Source organism: Elgaria multicarinata, chromosome 7 (assembly GCF_023053635.1).
Source record: "Elgaria multicarinata webbii isolate HBS135686 ecotype San Diego chromosome 7, rElgMul1.1.pri, whole genome shotgun sequence".
Lineage (NCBI taxonomy): Eukaryota > Metazoa > Chordata > Lepidosauria > Squamata > Anguidae > Elgaria > Elgaria multicarinata.
The window spans coordinates 36,545,999-36,562,322 of NC_086177.1; the positions used below are offsets into that span (position 1 = coordinate 36,545,999).

The window sequence follows — 16,324 nt, forward strand, 5'->3', positions numbered from 1 at the left end:
ACTGCATAAGGAGAGGCCAGCTTTTGTATTATTGTAGGCCATCCTGCTTTCTAGACAGCAATTTGGGGGCTGGAAAGGTATTTTGCCCCACAAATGAACCCCTTCATGAGTATTCAAGCATTATCATAAAACTGGCATTGCGTAGTAGTATTGGCTTTATAGTAATGAAGTCATGCCCAGGGACCATGCACAAAACCTGAATGGAGACTTTGCATTAAAATTATTGATTTAAGACACAAGTGGGGATATGTGGCCCTTGAGCTGTTGGTGGACTGCAACTCCCATCAGCCCCAGCCAGCATAGCCATTGGTGAGGAATGGTAGGAGTTGCAGTCCAATCACATCTGGAGGCCCACATGTTCCCCGTTCCTGATTTAAAGAAAGAATCCATGTAGAAATGAACTCAAGGTAATTGCAAAAACAGCATAAAACCTATTTAATAACAGTTAGAATAAATGATGGTTAAATTTGACATCTCTGTTTTTCAAACTGTAAAAAAAAAAATTGTAGTGCACATCAAGCCTACTGGCCGTCCTTGGATTAAATGATGCCCATGCGGTTGTTTACAGAATCAGTTACTTTTACAGTAAACAGCAGCAAATCAATAGCCCCTAATTATACTGGGGCTCTTTTCCTAGCTTTCAACTTTCTTCAGCTTTTGTTTGTATCTTAAAAGGGATTACTCAATAGGAGAGGGAAACTGAGTTAACAGCTGTTCACCTCAAAAACGGATTGCATCAACAAGCCCTGTGAAGGGAAGGGTACAGAAAATGTGCAGAAAAGAGTTAACAGAAAAGGAAGTGGTACAGAAATGAGAAGAGAAAGTTGTTCAGAAGGTAAATTTAATTTAGACATAACAGGAATTTCAAAGTGCCTAGTTTCCTGATACCTAAAAAAGTTTTTTTTATAGATAACTTCTAGTAATGTGTACATCTTTTTCACAAGTACTCTCTCGCAGTCCCCCAGCAATACGCCCAACTACAAATAGATTTAGTTTTCCATAACTAGAATGGGCTTTTCCCTCATTTAATTTCTAAGACTCTCAGGAAAAGAAAAGAAAACCATTCAGGAAAATGCCTTGCATTTCAAGTAATTTTTACACATTACATTTTGTGTTCAGGCTGCAGCATAGCCGTTTTAGTAAGCCGCCTTTCCTCAGGCATTCATTTGTTCTTCTTAACTTGAAACAAGAAATAAAATCCTCATAACTCGTTCTATACTTTCAGCATATTTTATGCAAGGATTTGGAAGGGTGCCCTCCATTTTAGATTACATTTTACACATTTAGGAAGTGCCCTAGATTGCAGCATAATGAGAGTCAACAAGGATTTCATTACCGATTTCTAGGAGACAGGAGAAAGATAGTTACAGTATTATCTCAGAGTAGCCCCCCTACTGACAATAACCAACATCTTTATAATGAGGTCCCCTATACCGGCAGCACTCTCTGATTATCTATGCCTTTTAAACCCCTAGTTCTTTGGTTCCATTCCAAGTAAATCAAATGTGATGACACTAACGGGTCTCTCTCATGAAATTGCATTATTTGTATGTAAACTATACAGTGACAAGGACAATTACCTTCAGAGATTTGAATAAATAGTATGACTACACATTTTGTTTAACAAGTCAACCACTGCAAACAGAGAGAGAAGAGAACCCTTCAGAAGAACCACGGAAAGGAACATTTGCTTCAAATGGATCTAATGGGAACATTCCACATCTAAGATAAAGGTTTCTATAATAGATATGGTAACTCATGTTTTTTCATTGAAAATAATAATATTATTAATAATCACAAAAACACCAAAGCTCTTTTTAGCTTGCCTGTTTTTCTTGCCTGTTTTCACATCTTTTTCAGACAGATCCAATTTCAGACAATGGGAAAAGCAGGACCAAGAGGTAATGACTTTCTCAAGACCACACAAGGAGCCCACAGCTAAGCAGGAATCTGAACCCACATCTGACAAATCTACATCTTTACACACATTATCCACTGGACTACTCAAATACTTCAGCATGGATGACACTATTATAAGGCTATGTTCTGTTATATTACTGGAGTTTAGGAGAATCTGACCTTTTTCTTGATGGCCCTTCTTCAAAATCTGAAGAACTAATATCATTGCTAGTAGAGGACACTTGCGATGCATCATCCTTCTCATTCTCTAGCTGTTCAGACCCCGGTCGTAATCCTTTAGATTGGCCATTACTAAGGAGTCCTGTAATCAAAAAATACAAAATGGATGACTGTAAAACAACCAGAAGACTTGCAACAAATTCATTCCAAAATATGTAAAAGCACACAGAACACAAACAGTATAAGTGCCACTAGCAATCCTTTTCTACTGTATTCAAATAATTGTAAAAATGTTGAACCTAACTGAATGGTTCAAGTAATACACTTGGTGGACCAATAATATTGTAGCATTTCACACAACTATCTCAGTCATCTTTTCCATTACCCTTCATCCCCACATCCTAGGCTGAGAGTGAGTGCTACTTATGCATCAATGGTTAAGCTGAACATGTAATCAGAGAGCTCCTCGCACACCTTATTTAAAATAAAAATAATTTTAGGCCACTCTTAATGGTACAACCCTCTGAAGGCGGTTCAGATAATAATACAATAATAAAATAGCAAACATCAATAAAATCAACAAATACCAGCAATGACAAAAACATCCAGCACAGAATAATAATAATAATAATAATAATAATAATAATAATAATAGCTAAAAAATTTTTTTTACATAAAACAAAATTCAAGTGAAAGCCACAGAAAACAAATGGGTTGTCAGAGTTTTCTAAAGGCTTGCAAACGTCTTGATGAAACCTGGATCATGAGGGGGAAACTAGATGCAGAGGCAGGCCATGTTGTTCATGACCTGCTCTATTCACACATACCAGCAGGGCTGGACAGCCTTATTTTAACATGAAAAGGAACACACAATGAGAGGAGAGGAGACATTCCCACCACCACCACCACCACCACCTCATGCTCTGATATTTTAGGCATCTTTTCCCCCCTTGAATCCAGCTCCAAGATCAAAAGTGGATGAGGCTGCCTGCATTGCATTAACCTTCTCTATACCATTCTCGGGTGCTGAGTTGGTCAGAATCAAAAATCCTCATCCTGCTTTCAAGCTTCTCTCTGCATCATGAGAGTTTGAGAGTTATTTCTTTTAACCCTCTTACATTTGAGATCACAGCTAACCCCAAAGAAGTACAAAAAATAATAATAATATAATTCCCCCACGCCCACTCGGACCTGTGCCATTTCGTACTCCAGGTATTTTCATTCAAAAAGGAGCAGATTATTCTGTATTATTACAATTTCACATTTCCATTGCTGTTGGAAATTCTATAGGCAATTAGACCCTAATTACAATGACTGAGAGCAAATTAAACTTTGCATATCTAAGGTGTTGGGGTGGTAGATTAACTAAAACCTGATAAAACCAGTTGCTGGGGAACATGGGTGGGAGGGTGCTGTTGCACCATGTCCTGCCTTGTACATCTCTGGCCGACAGCCGGATGGCCACTGTGTGAACAGAGTGCTGGACTACATGGACCCTTGGTCTGATCCAGCATCAGGGCACTTCTTAGGTTCTTAACTCACATTTCTGTTGATACAGAAGTTAAGTAAGAAGTTAACTTTTCAGTAGGGAGGTTTTCATCCATATGTCCAGGAGATAGTTGTGTTGAAAATAGTGCACCGCTATGGTATTACAGTTACCTAAATTCTACGTAAAGAATTGCTGTTATTGCAGATAGTATTTCTTTGCGATTGTTTTATAAACCAAAGCTCTCAATAAAATGTCATATTTTACGTTAAACTGCAATTGTTGTGAAATACATCTCTGGGCTTTAAAAATGACTTAGTTGGACTCATTCAGGGTTAAAGACATATTTATCTTTTTAGGATCAAGCCTTAAGTGTTCATTTCTGTAGGTTTATGTTTTAACCAGCCTGTAAATAACAAGCTCTTAAAAATAAATAGCGCCTGGACATAAAATAAACCAGTTTTGTAGCAACCCTAACCGTGACATGAACAAAAGATCACCCTCATATAGAAAAGTAACAAGTGTAAGATTTGATTCAAGGTTTGCTTTTGGGAAATAGAAGTTAATACCCGTTCACTAAACCACACTAAAACTATTCATCATTTATGGACACCTTAAATCTGTGACATTGCACCAAAGATATAAAAAAGAATATTAAAAATCAGTAATATATTAAATGGTTAATAATTAAGTAAGATTTTTAAAGGTATTATTTCTGTACAAATTTCAATCATATCTTTGAGAATAGCACCCTGATCTCCATAGTTCCAAAATACTCTTCAATATATGTTTTAAAAAACTAACACAGAGAGAAAGATTCTCCCTCGCTGCCTTCCTTGTTAATTGTTCTTCCTTCTCTACTTTTCCATTTCCACCATTTACCTACAAGGTATCTGAAGCAGCAGCAGGTTACAGTGACAATGAAGTCATACATACAATCAAACTGCACTGGCAGGGATTGGTTCGCTGTATGATTACTAGGGGGTAGTTTCACTCAAGCCCTTTCACACAATGAAAGAATGACCTGGTTTGCATGATCAACACAGGCAACTACGGGTTGTTTAAGCCACAGTGAGCTGTGGCACGTGCAGGCTAGCATTTTGCATATTCAGACTCTGACTGGGGGTTCATTACATCCAAACCTGGCCACCGTGGGTTAAATAACCCTCACATTACTCTACAACAGGCCATGGGTTATAGGAGGGTTGTTTCACCCTCACATTACCTACTGTGGCCAGGTTTGGACACAACAACAACCTCCCATTCGGGGGTTGAATATGTAAATATGGACGGCATGTGCTAGTATGTGCTAGAGTTCACCCTGGCTTAAACAACCCATGATGGGCTATTTTGACTATGCAAACTGGTCCAGTGTGTGAATGGTCCTTAAGGCTACTCTGCTCCACAACCAAGAAGCACACCAGCCACGCTGTCTACCAGCTGTGTGTTGGCCGACTGTGTAAAACACCCCTATGTGCATAGCTGCCAAAACCATGGCCAGTGGGGTGGGTGGCCTGTAAGTGAGGAGCTGGGGCTGAGGCATCACAACTCTCCCCATTCTTTAGGTGAATGGCAAGAGGAGATTGTGTTCGCCCTCCAGTCAAATGACAAAGTGAAGTTCACCATAGATTTGCAATGTGTGATGCTTTCAATGATGCAATTTAGGCTTCCTCAAACATATCCCAGTGAGCAAAGCCATCTTCAGTTTTCAGCCCACAACTTGGTGTAAGTATATTTCAGGTTTTTCTGAAGTAATATTTAATCATGGACTGGAGTGTAAACTTGAACATCCCATCACTGTAAACAGATCCAAAATTAAAACCTGTACCCACCCAAAGAGATGTGGGGGGAGGAGGATGGAGGTGTCACTTCCAAGTAATTCAGTGCCGCTTATAAAATCTTGAGTAAGCACAGAAACCACAATTTCTTCTTCAAATCAAGATATTTTTGGCTGGGAAGCAATGTGAATCACGGCCTCCATCCATGCACTTTCCTTTCTCTCAAAAGCCCCATTCAGGTGTTGTTCTCCCCGAAAAGTCCTACGCAGACTCATAGCGATCCACGCACCACAGGACAAACATATACAGCTGAGAAAATGGTGCATCCGTGTAGGTTCTCCATGGGCTCAGCTAGACCTACCAGTATAGAGCGATGGAGGGATGAAGATCTCACGATATTTTTATCGTGAGATCTCCCCCCTGTTTACACGAGGTGCGCAATGACCTCAGAGGGAGAGGACGTTGCACCCGCCATTTTTTTTTAAAGAGGAAGGAGCGCACAGACACTTGTGCGCAAAACATAAGCGGATTTTTATTTAAAAAATATTTTCCTAAGGAGCTCTGCGCCCTGTGCGCGGGTCCCAGCTCCTTGCGAGTAACCGCGAGGAGCCGGGACAAACCACGACAACCGCATACCTGCTCTTCCTTCATGCATTTCTAATATTGTGAGGGAAAGAATGCCTGAATAAGGTTTCAGTCTATTTAATTATTCATTTTAGATGCCAGTACAGTACAGTCCTTTTTGAATCAAAGCCCATGCATCCTGGCTACAATGTCTGCATTTTATTTTTTTAAACCCACTAAAAAATATATCTTCTAAAAACAGAAGCATAAATTTCCCTGTTGAGGCAATTAAAGGAAGATTGATACTCTGGACTGGATGTCTCTGCCCCAGCAAGAAGTTACAAAGCAAAAATAACATTAAAAATTATGCACAAATCACTGTTTTGATGTGTTGCCACTAATCAGACTATGAGGTAGGTTCAAAATACAAATAAATCAAATTACCATATTCAAAATCTTTCTCTCTTTCATTAAAACTTCACTTGCTGAACATTTTTTAAATGGCATCATAACCACAAAGATTTTTCACTGCAGCCCATTACACCAAACTCTTTTCATGGAATAGAACAATATTTAGAAATAACTTCAGTGATCCTGAAAAGTTATTTCCGTCTTGTTGGCGATATCCAATATATAAATTTGACATGAACTTCTTATTATTTCCTTTTTCATTCCAGCTTTTTTTTTTAAAAAAATCGTTGATTAAATTTACAGTTAGCAAACTCCAGGGAAGTCTAAATCAAGCATATAATTTGAGACCCTCTAGTTATTTAGGTAACCATTTTGACAGAATTGCACTTTTTTTTTTCAAGAGTAATATTTGTTCTGGACAAATGCCATGCTGAAAACCCAGCCATATGAAGAAAAGAGTCCTGTTGGCTGTCAATTCACTTGTGCTTGGAAAACAATTCTCTCCCTGCTCCAAATTCATACTCTAACTACATTCAGTTAGAAATAGATGAAATTGCATTTCCCTCTCCAAAAAGTGAGCAATTATCATTACTATATGTGTTTTTGTGTTGTGTTTTGTTTTGTTCTAGTGAGACCCAAATGGTACCAAGGCATAAAAAAAGCCTTTCTTTTTCAGTTGTTATATTGCCATGGGCAACATAAGACTTCTCATTTACTGCTTTGTCTCCAGAGGAACTTTGTAACCTGAATCCCTCAGCATTGCCTAACCATAATTTAATTAACATCGTGTCTGCAGAACAGGGCTGTGCACAAAGCATCTGTTTTTATTATTTCCTCTGACCATCCAAGCCTGAAGCAGGGTGCTACATAATTCAAAAAAGTTTGCTTCCAATATAATAAAAAAATATTTCTGGTCATATAATGGTAATTGACTCACTTGTTCTGTATTTGTTCTCTTTGTTATTTATATTCAGGTTATCAGTAAATTGTACTTCCTGAAAAAGTCTAGAGGGGAGTTTTGGGTTTTTAAAAGTAGCCAACATGGAACAGCCAACATTAACAAAACAAGGGGTAAAGGAAATCTGAACAACTAGCCCCACTCGTCTTTACATCTATATGCAGCACTTACCAAAAAAAGTATATGCAAGAGCAACATCTATTGAAAGGGGGGGGGGGGGAATAGTGTCCTAACCTCCAAGAACATGAGGCTCTAAAATACCACCCTTATTAAGTGAATAGAAATGTGATTCTTCTCATTTTTCCATATTAGTCTACAAATAAAGGTAATTCTCACATCTAACCAAATTGAGACTGAAATCTTTTCTATTGAGTTAGGTTCATTTTGTTTCTAAAATTCTATCCCATCTCTCTCTCTAGAAAGAGATGTGTGCCAGCTACCATAAATGATAAAATATCAAACAACAAAAATAAAGTATAGCCTAAAGTGAGTATATACCAGTATCAAAATTTAAAACTCTGATTAAATCGTAACTCTGCTTAGGCATATGGATGGACAGATCAATCCATGCTGAGTTTTCATGTGTTCATTCTATCCTGCTTTCTGCAATTTTTTTTATACATTTCCCCTAAAAGTACATTTTAGTACACATGCACACACAAGATTTTTATACATGCTTTTTGAGCAGAGATCTATGTTTCAAAACTTGGAGAAATGTGCAATCCGAAGGATGACTGCATTAGTTTGAGAAGTATGAGTTAGGTCAGCTTGCTTAAAAACCAGGGCACGACGAAATTGACAACCATCCCTATTTAGGCATTAAGCCTTCACTATCCTAAAAGAATACAGGATAGAGCTCCAACAGGCCTCTCCAGGAGGGAAGTACTGTAAGTAGGTTGTCAATTTGTGATGAAAAGAAGTCTTCTGAGCTTCTAACAGCTCCATGGACATGGATAAATCAAGTATGTATGCTTGTTCCATCAGAGAGCTGCTGTAGTGACACACACAGCCACAGGGAGGTTGTGGGCTCTCCCACACTAGAGTCATTCAAGAGGCAGCTGGACAACCATCTGTCGGGGATGCTTTAGGGTGGATTCCTGCATTGAGCAGGGGGTTGGACTCGATGGCCTTGTAGGCCCCTTCCAACTCTGCTATTCTATGATTCTATGATTCTATGTGATGAAACTATCCCAATTCCTCCAGCTGCAGACTGAAGTGATACAGCCCAAGAACAATTTTATTCCTTGGTTCTATGGAATATATAAGCCTTGATCCTAAATCTTCAGAGGTCTCCAAAGTACAACATTTAAATAAATGAAATTAAAGGGTTGCTTTAAAAGATATTTGATAAATAATGTACTGACTAATGCTCTCTCTCTCTCTCTCTCTCAACACACATTGAACAAATATATGTACATATATTACAAATATATGTAAAGAGCAGTTTTTACAATTACTTTAGTTTTTGCAATTACTTTGGCAGTACACAAAAGGGAAAGATTTATGCAGCAATATATGTGGAATCATAAAAAATAATTATATGGCATGGGATGTTGGGGATTTAACAAAAAAAGGGGGAGAGAAAGAATGAACTCTAACAGCTAAAAGCTAACCTGTGGGACCCCCATCAGTGGAACAATCTGACAAAGGGGCACAATGAAAGGGCATTCAAAATAACAGCTAAAAGAAGTTCCTTTGAGGATGGATTTTCCCCCCAATAAAAGACTTACAGAAAATCAGTACATATATCCATCATATGCCCCAGGGGAATGGAGGGTTCCTATTCTCTCTTGCAGAATGGAAGACGCCTGGTAATGATTTCTGCACACTTCAATTCATCAGACTGAGATGAGATAGGAAGAGGGAAACAGATGCACGAATGCTTTCACCTCTGTTATCTAGTTCACAAGCAGCAGGCAAGAGCTACTGCTATGTAACGTTAATAGTGAGCAGCACATATAACAAGTCAAATATTGTTAAGTACATCAAATGACTTAAAATAACTGTATGCCAGAGAAATCTTGCCCATAATGATATTAATAATATTCAGCCTGGTGTGAATAGCTTATACCAATTTGTGTGACAATGCAGGCAGACTGTAGCTCCTCTGCTGAATTGTCCTGCATTGGTGTATGAAGCTTCTCACTCCTTCACAAGGCTCAACACAATCTTGGGGGCTTATCCTCAGGTTTTCTATGTATAATTGCTAGTAAGTTATATTTTCATATATGTATTTCATATGTATTCGTTGCTATAGATATGTACATATTCATGTATGCATATTTTAAAAAACTCAAAAAGAAAAAATAGTTGGGTTTCTGATTTAGTAGCAAGTCACAGTATTTATCGAAAGAAATAAAGTTAACCTAACTGCAAAGCAATTCCCTATAAGTCTAGTAAGCGAACTGCATTGACAGAAGGCTGCTTTAAGATGGGAATGCTGTGCTCTTCTATGCCAAAGCTCCAACCACCACTTCCCCACGAACCCCCCCCCCCAATAAAGCATGTTACAAAAGCACCTGCTTCTCGCCCGGTCTTCTCTTCCCTCAGGGATGGCAAAGAAACGGAAGGAGGTCAAGCTGCTTACTCTGGGCCTGAATTTGGCCCAGGGCAGCCAAATTTGGTAGTGACCTCTACACTACCAAATACAATGCTATGTACAAGACTCCAACTAATAACACTTAAGGTATAGGTCAGTTTTGATCATTTTTATGGATAGTTGCACAAACTGAACAATGTTACTTCAGACGTATATAGTGAAAAATCAGAAAGACTAAACATCTAAGCAAAACACTGCAAAGACGAAGCACTTCATCTTTCCATCCATTTTCAGCCATGGTCACGCTTCTTTATCTCCCAGCCATGTAACTGTTAACCCCTTTGACCTCCCACCCATCCTAACTTACCTCACAGGCCTGTAGTGAGAATAAAATGAGGTGAGGGGTGCTGAGGGGAGAGAGAGATCTCCACCACATTGAGTTTCATGTAGGAAATAAGGAATACAATGTTTAATTTAAAATATCCATACATAAGATGAATCAAATATTTAAATAAAAATATCTTCAGATGTCGGTTACTGATGTTGTTCAGCAGTCAAATACTTGGGTCAATATTCAAAGTTTGGGGAGTAACTTAGTTTCAGCTCTGTGTATCTGCCTACATCTGTAGTATGCGTGTGCATGCAGATGCTCAGACATACACAGCACAGATAATCTTCCAGGGAGTTAAAAGATCCCAATTAAAATAAATGTGCCCTGTTGGGAAGAGCCTCTTCTAGCTTTCTGGAACATCATCTGTGCTGTGTATGACTGTGCACACTACTTTAGATCAGCCAGAAAAAAAGGTTGACTTAAATCAAGCTTCCTATTGGTGCTTATTCACATATTCCCTAAACAATGGTGCAAATCTGATCACTAAACCATGTTAATTTGCAAAATAAGGGGAACGAGTGACCAACCGAATGTTGTTTGACTCCAACTTCCATCGCAGAGATTTTAATATATTAAGGCGTATATGAGCATTACTAATAAATAAATAAATAAATCATCAGTATTGGCTATGCTGGCTAGGGCTGATGGAAGTTGCAGTCCAAAACATTTGGAGAACTACACATTCCCCAGCCGTGAAACAGAGAAACGGAGTATTTTTATAGGGGTGTGCTCTGCTCCGTTACGGATCCCCAAATCCGGAGTAGAGTGGGCCGATCTGGACTTCCTAAGCCTGGTTCTGGAGCAGATCGAGGGAAGTCTGGATCGACCCGAAGCAGTTCGGAACGGTCCGAAGCAATTCAGACCATTCCAAAGCTTTGGAGCCAGGTAAGTGTGGAGGAGAGTTTACCTGGCTCCCCCACCCGCCACCACCGCAGCCCATGCGGCAACGGCGGCAGAGCCAGGTAATTGGGGGAGGGGGGCTTACCTGGCTCCGCCATCCACTGCGGAGCCAGCTATCTGTTGTCTTTAAAATGTTCTCATATACAGTCATTCTAATGAGAATTTGTAAGGTCAAGCATAGGATTATAGGAAGCTTTATGCTGGACAATTTTTGTCTTCTCTTTTTTCCAGTGTGGTTCCTTTCTGAATCACTCTGGGCATTATCCAATGGTGTCATTTCACAAACTCAAATAGTGCTACCGGAGCTCCACTGGATGTTTGCATTGAGCAACTGGTTGTGCAAGCAATTGTGTGACCTGTTGAACTACAGGTTGCACACCATAACATCAGTGAGAGAGACCCTTCTCAGTTGCCCATCTGTGAGGGCAGTTATATGGGCAAGTACACAAGAGAAGGTCATAATAATAATAATAATAATAATAATAATAATAATAATAATAATAATAATAATATGTTACCTGCCTCTCCCTCTGGGTCAAGGCAGGGTACAACACAAATGCAGGCCTGCCGGAAGAGATGAGGCTTTATGGCTTTCTTAAATTCCAGTAGACTCTAAAGTTGACTAATCTCTCCCGGCAGGCCTTTCCACAATCTGGGAGCGGTCTTCTGGGTATTAGTTGTCAGACTTGCTTTTTGTTGACTGGGGTAAATTCTTCCCAGAAGACCTGAGTGTCCGGGGCGGATTGTACAGGAGAAGGCGATCCCGCAGGTAACTTGGACCCAAACCATGTAGGTCTTTAAAGGTAATAACCAACACTTTATACTTCGCCTGGAAACTAGTGCAGTGCAGTGATTTTAAACCATGGCCCCACACCTCTGGAATTAGTTGTCATGGGGAGTCTGCCAGGCACCATCGGTGCAGACTTTTAAGAAGGCCCTGAAGATGTACTTGTTTACTCTGGTTTTATGAGACTGAGTTATAGCTGCAATTGTGTTCTAGGTTCTAACATATGTTGGTGTTTGTTGTTTTTTTGGAACATTTGCTGTTTTACTACATCTGTTTTTATTATTTTTAATATATGAACTTTATTATTCTTTCCTGCCTTGGAGGGTTTCCTGCCTAGAAGAAATAAAAATAAATAAAAATATATAGCCAGTTGCACAAGTGTAATGAGCAACTGGTTGTGCAACTGGTTGCATAAGCATAATGCCCAGTTGATTGTACAACAGGTTGCACAAGCGTAATGTGCAACAACAGGTTGTGCAAACCTAAAGCATAGTAGGTTGCACAAGTGTTTGCGCAACCATAGCTTTTGTTGGATTCTCCTCTTGCGCAAACTTCAGAACCTAGTTTCTGCTAGTGCAACATCATTTGCCTTAATGGAATGACACAATTGGACACTGCCCTCTGACTTGACCCAGCCCCTACTCCTCACAAAAACAAAATAGCAAAATGAAATGCTCATGAATGACAGGTTTGATATTTACTGGACAGTTTAGACCACCTTGTTTTCACTGGGTGAAAATGAAATGTCTAAGTTTGGTAGATGGAGTATAAATATTCATATCTGAGAAATGATCAAATTAGATCTTCATTTACATAGGAAAAATGTCCTTTAACTCAGGGTATCTGGTAAAAGGCACCGATTCACTTTAGAACTTAATTGAAGGGCTAACATGCTTATATCCAGACTATTTAATATTAACCTAGTTATTATTTCAGAGAAACTTGATACTTACAATTTTTAAAAAGTAAAAATAACCTAATTATCTGGCTGCATTTATACAGCACCTTGGCACTGTAAATAAACATTTGTAAATATTTCGTTTTGAAGATTGCCTGGTTCTACCTTTGCCTTTGCCTTCTTTTTACCCCCCCCCACGGGGTTTTCCTTGCTTTTGCACTTGCATTTATACACTATCTTGTGTATAGGGGGCCTTTATGGAAAATATCACTTTAGTGCACCAGTCTATGATCATAATAAAATAGGACTTTGTTTAAAATAAAAATAAAAAATAAAATATGGCTTCTTATGGCCACCCGGTGAGGAACGACTGGCATTTCATATAACAAGCCACTTAAACTGACAATCCTAGAACATACATATGCTCTTCTACTGCTATCATGCCAAAAAATGTTAGCCCATGGCTTTTACAGTCTGTAAATTAACGGAAAACTGATTTTATATGTAGATACACATCGTTACTATGGAGGTTAAGCATGCATGACATTATAGCACAGGCTGGTTTTGTCAGGCTGTCAAAAGGAAAAAAATCACCAAAACAGAATTGGCTTAATCATTCAATCTTGAGGAAAACTTCTTTGCCCCTCTGATTACATACACCCTGTTCCCGCAACCAGAGACCCATTTCATTTTACGTTACTTCGGTGTATAAGCTCCAATGGGACAACAATAGGTACATTTGATAAACCAAACTGCTTTTTTGTCTCAATCAAAAGATTAGCATTTCTCTAGGCCTTCAAGGGCATCTCCCCTTGAAATGGCCACCACAGCTTGGCCACTTAATGCAGTGCTTTTTTCATGTGTACAGGCTTGATGTATGAATTGGCTCCTGGCCATGCAGTTTTCTCTGTGCAGCTATAAAATGCTAACAGGAATTTTGAGCAGTGGCATGATACCCAGCAGGGGCCAATTCATATGGCAAGTTTCTGTACATGAATAGTTCAACATGGAGCAGCTGCCATGTAGATAGCATTTCAAGCAGCCATTTTGTGTGAAGCAGGCCACAAAAAGGAAAAAGAAAAGCTGAATGTATTGAGAAATAGTATTTGCGCCCTCAACAACTGATTAAAAAAACACTATTATATCATTAAAACCTAGAGATCTTAGACATAGTTAATAGAACATTAATTCAATGAATAGATGTGTGTAAAACCACTTACCCTGAGTAAGCCACACTGAAATGGAAAGGGATGTACATTTCCCATTCATTTCAATGAATCTTCAAATTATTCAGCTATAGTCAGTGTGGTGTAATGGTTAGTGTGTTGTACTGGGACTTGGGAGTTCTGGGTTCTAGTCTCCACTTGGCCATGAAGCTCACTGGGAAACTTAAGGCCAGCCTAGCCCCACAGGGTTATTGTGAGGATAAAATAGAGAGAACAAAGCCTATCTATGCTGCCTTGACTTCCTTACAAGAAGAAAAAACATGAGATATAAATTTAAGAATTCATAAATAAAACTTGCACAAACAAAGAACATAAGAAGAGCCCTGCTAGATCAGAACAAAAGTCTCATTAATCCAGTGTCTTGTTCCCACAGTGACCAACGAGACTCCTACAGGAAGTACCAAAGCAGGAGAAGACTTCTCCAACTGCTGTTTCCCAGAAATCTGTATTCAGAGACATGGCTCCTCCGATACTTATAGCCATGTCTAGTAGCCATTAATTGCCTTATTCTCCGTGAATTTGTCTAATCCCTGTTTAAAACCTCTAAGTTTGGGGCCATCACCACTTTCTGTGGAAGCAAATTCCATAGTGCTCTATGTGAAGAAGTACTTCCTTTTATCTTCCTTTTATGAATTTTCCACCATTCAGCTTCACTAGATGACACCAAGTTCTAGTATTATCAGAGGGAGAGACAAAAACATTTCCCTATCCACACCACACATAATTTTGTACAACTCTCTCACGGCTCCCTTTACTCATTTTTTGAAACTAAATAGCCCAAAATATTGTAACCTCACAGGGGAGAATCTAATTACCAACACAGTCCATGGCACAAGGCTTTTTTATATATTACCACAATGGCATGAAAGCTATTTCCTTGCGGCTTCTTCCCACCCCACCTCAACAAACTATATGAAATACATCATTGACCCCACCCACATGGCTTCTTCATATACATGTTGATAGAGCAGAATGGAAAGAAGGCATAGGAAAGCAGCTCCTATGCCATTGTAATAATGTATTGATTAGTACCGCCTGCTCTCATAAAGAAGAATGAAGTAATGAGATTTTGCTTCTCGGGTTATAGGAATAAATAAAGTAAAACAAAACAAAATAGTGTGGGGTGTTGTAGTGGTTCGAGTGTTGAACTTGGGCTTGGGGGATTGGGTTTTGGTCCCCACTTGGCTATGAAGCTCACTGGGTGACTTTGGGCCAATTGCTGACTCTCAACCTAACGTACTTCATAGAGTTCTCATGAGGATAAAATGGAGAGGAGGAGGACCATGTAATCTGCCTTGGGTTCCTTGCAAGAGGAATAAAGGTGGGATGTTAATGTAACAACAAACAAATAGATAAAATATTATTTTCATGCAGAAATAAGGAGGGCTACATTTTTACGCTTAGGGAGTTGACACTTAGGGAGCTGGGAAATAGTAAAAATAGTAATAATTATCCCTTACTATAATTTCATACTGCACTCTAAGAAACTTTTGATATATCAGTGCCAAGAGGGGAGCTGCACTTATCCTCTAGAAAGAGCGGCAGAAATCCACTATTGGCAATAGCTACAGTAAAATTGTATTCATTCATTCAGGCCCATCATCATCATCAATTTATTTCCTACCCGCCTCTCCATTTGGATCAAGGTGGGAACAACAATAAGTATAAAATACATAAAACTGAATTAAAAACATAGTATACATTATTAAAACATACTAAAAACACACTAAAATCCCCCTGGATAGGCCTGATGGAATAGATCAGTCTTTATAGCTTTCTTAAATGCTAAAAGACTATTAAGAATCCTCGGCCCCTCTCTAAAGTAGGCCACAGATATCGCCCAAAAGACCTTTGGAATAGAGATTGAGTTCTTCTGAGGTAGAGCTCAGCAGGGGTTAAATACATAGTCTTGTATGCAATTCTCTGTTTGGGCTGTGAAGAAGACTGGTAAGTACTAGGAAGGGCAGATTTAGCACAGCAGGCAAAGCACCGAGTGCCAGTTCAAGAAATGGCAGTGAGTATCAAACGGATAAGAATCACTTGCAGCAAACAGCAGCAAGTGTCGGCCATCGTGTGCTTAGAAGAGAATATGAGTTACTTTTTACACCTGTGAGGATGAAACAATTTCACTGAGGAAAATATAATTTCATTGACGTACAAGAGACCATTTTGGAATATGTCAGTTGAGAAATGCAGCATGGAAGGAAGATGGCACAATGATATATATTTTTTGAAAACCCATAAAAAGAAAAGAAGCAAACCTAGAATCAGGAGAGGAAAAGTTGAATGCCAGCATAGCCGATTAGC

At 39.1% G+C, this 16,324-nt stretch overlaps 1 protein-coding gene across 2 annotated transcripts in view; it reads right to left on the minus strand.

The window, feature by feature from the left end:
* JARID2 (jumonji and AT-rich interaction domain containing 2) overlaps positions 1 to 16,324 on the minus strand; it is a 222,020-nt gene that overhangs the window by 76,433 nt on the left and 129,263 nt on the right. For both annotated transcript variants that reach the window (XM_063130413.1, XM_063130411.1), the window contains exon 3: positions 2,080 to 2,221. In XM_063130413.1, the coding sequence (XP_062986483.1) occupies positions 2,080 to 2,221 (142 nt within the window). The remainder of the gene's footprint in view (positions 1 to 2,079; positions 2,222 to 16,324) is intronic.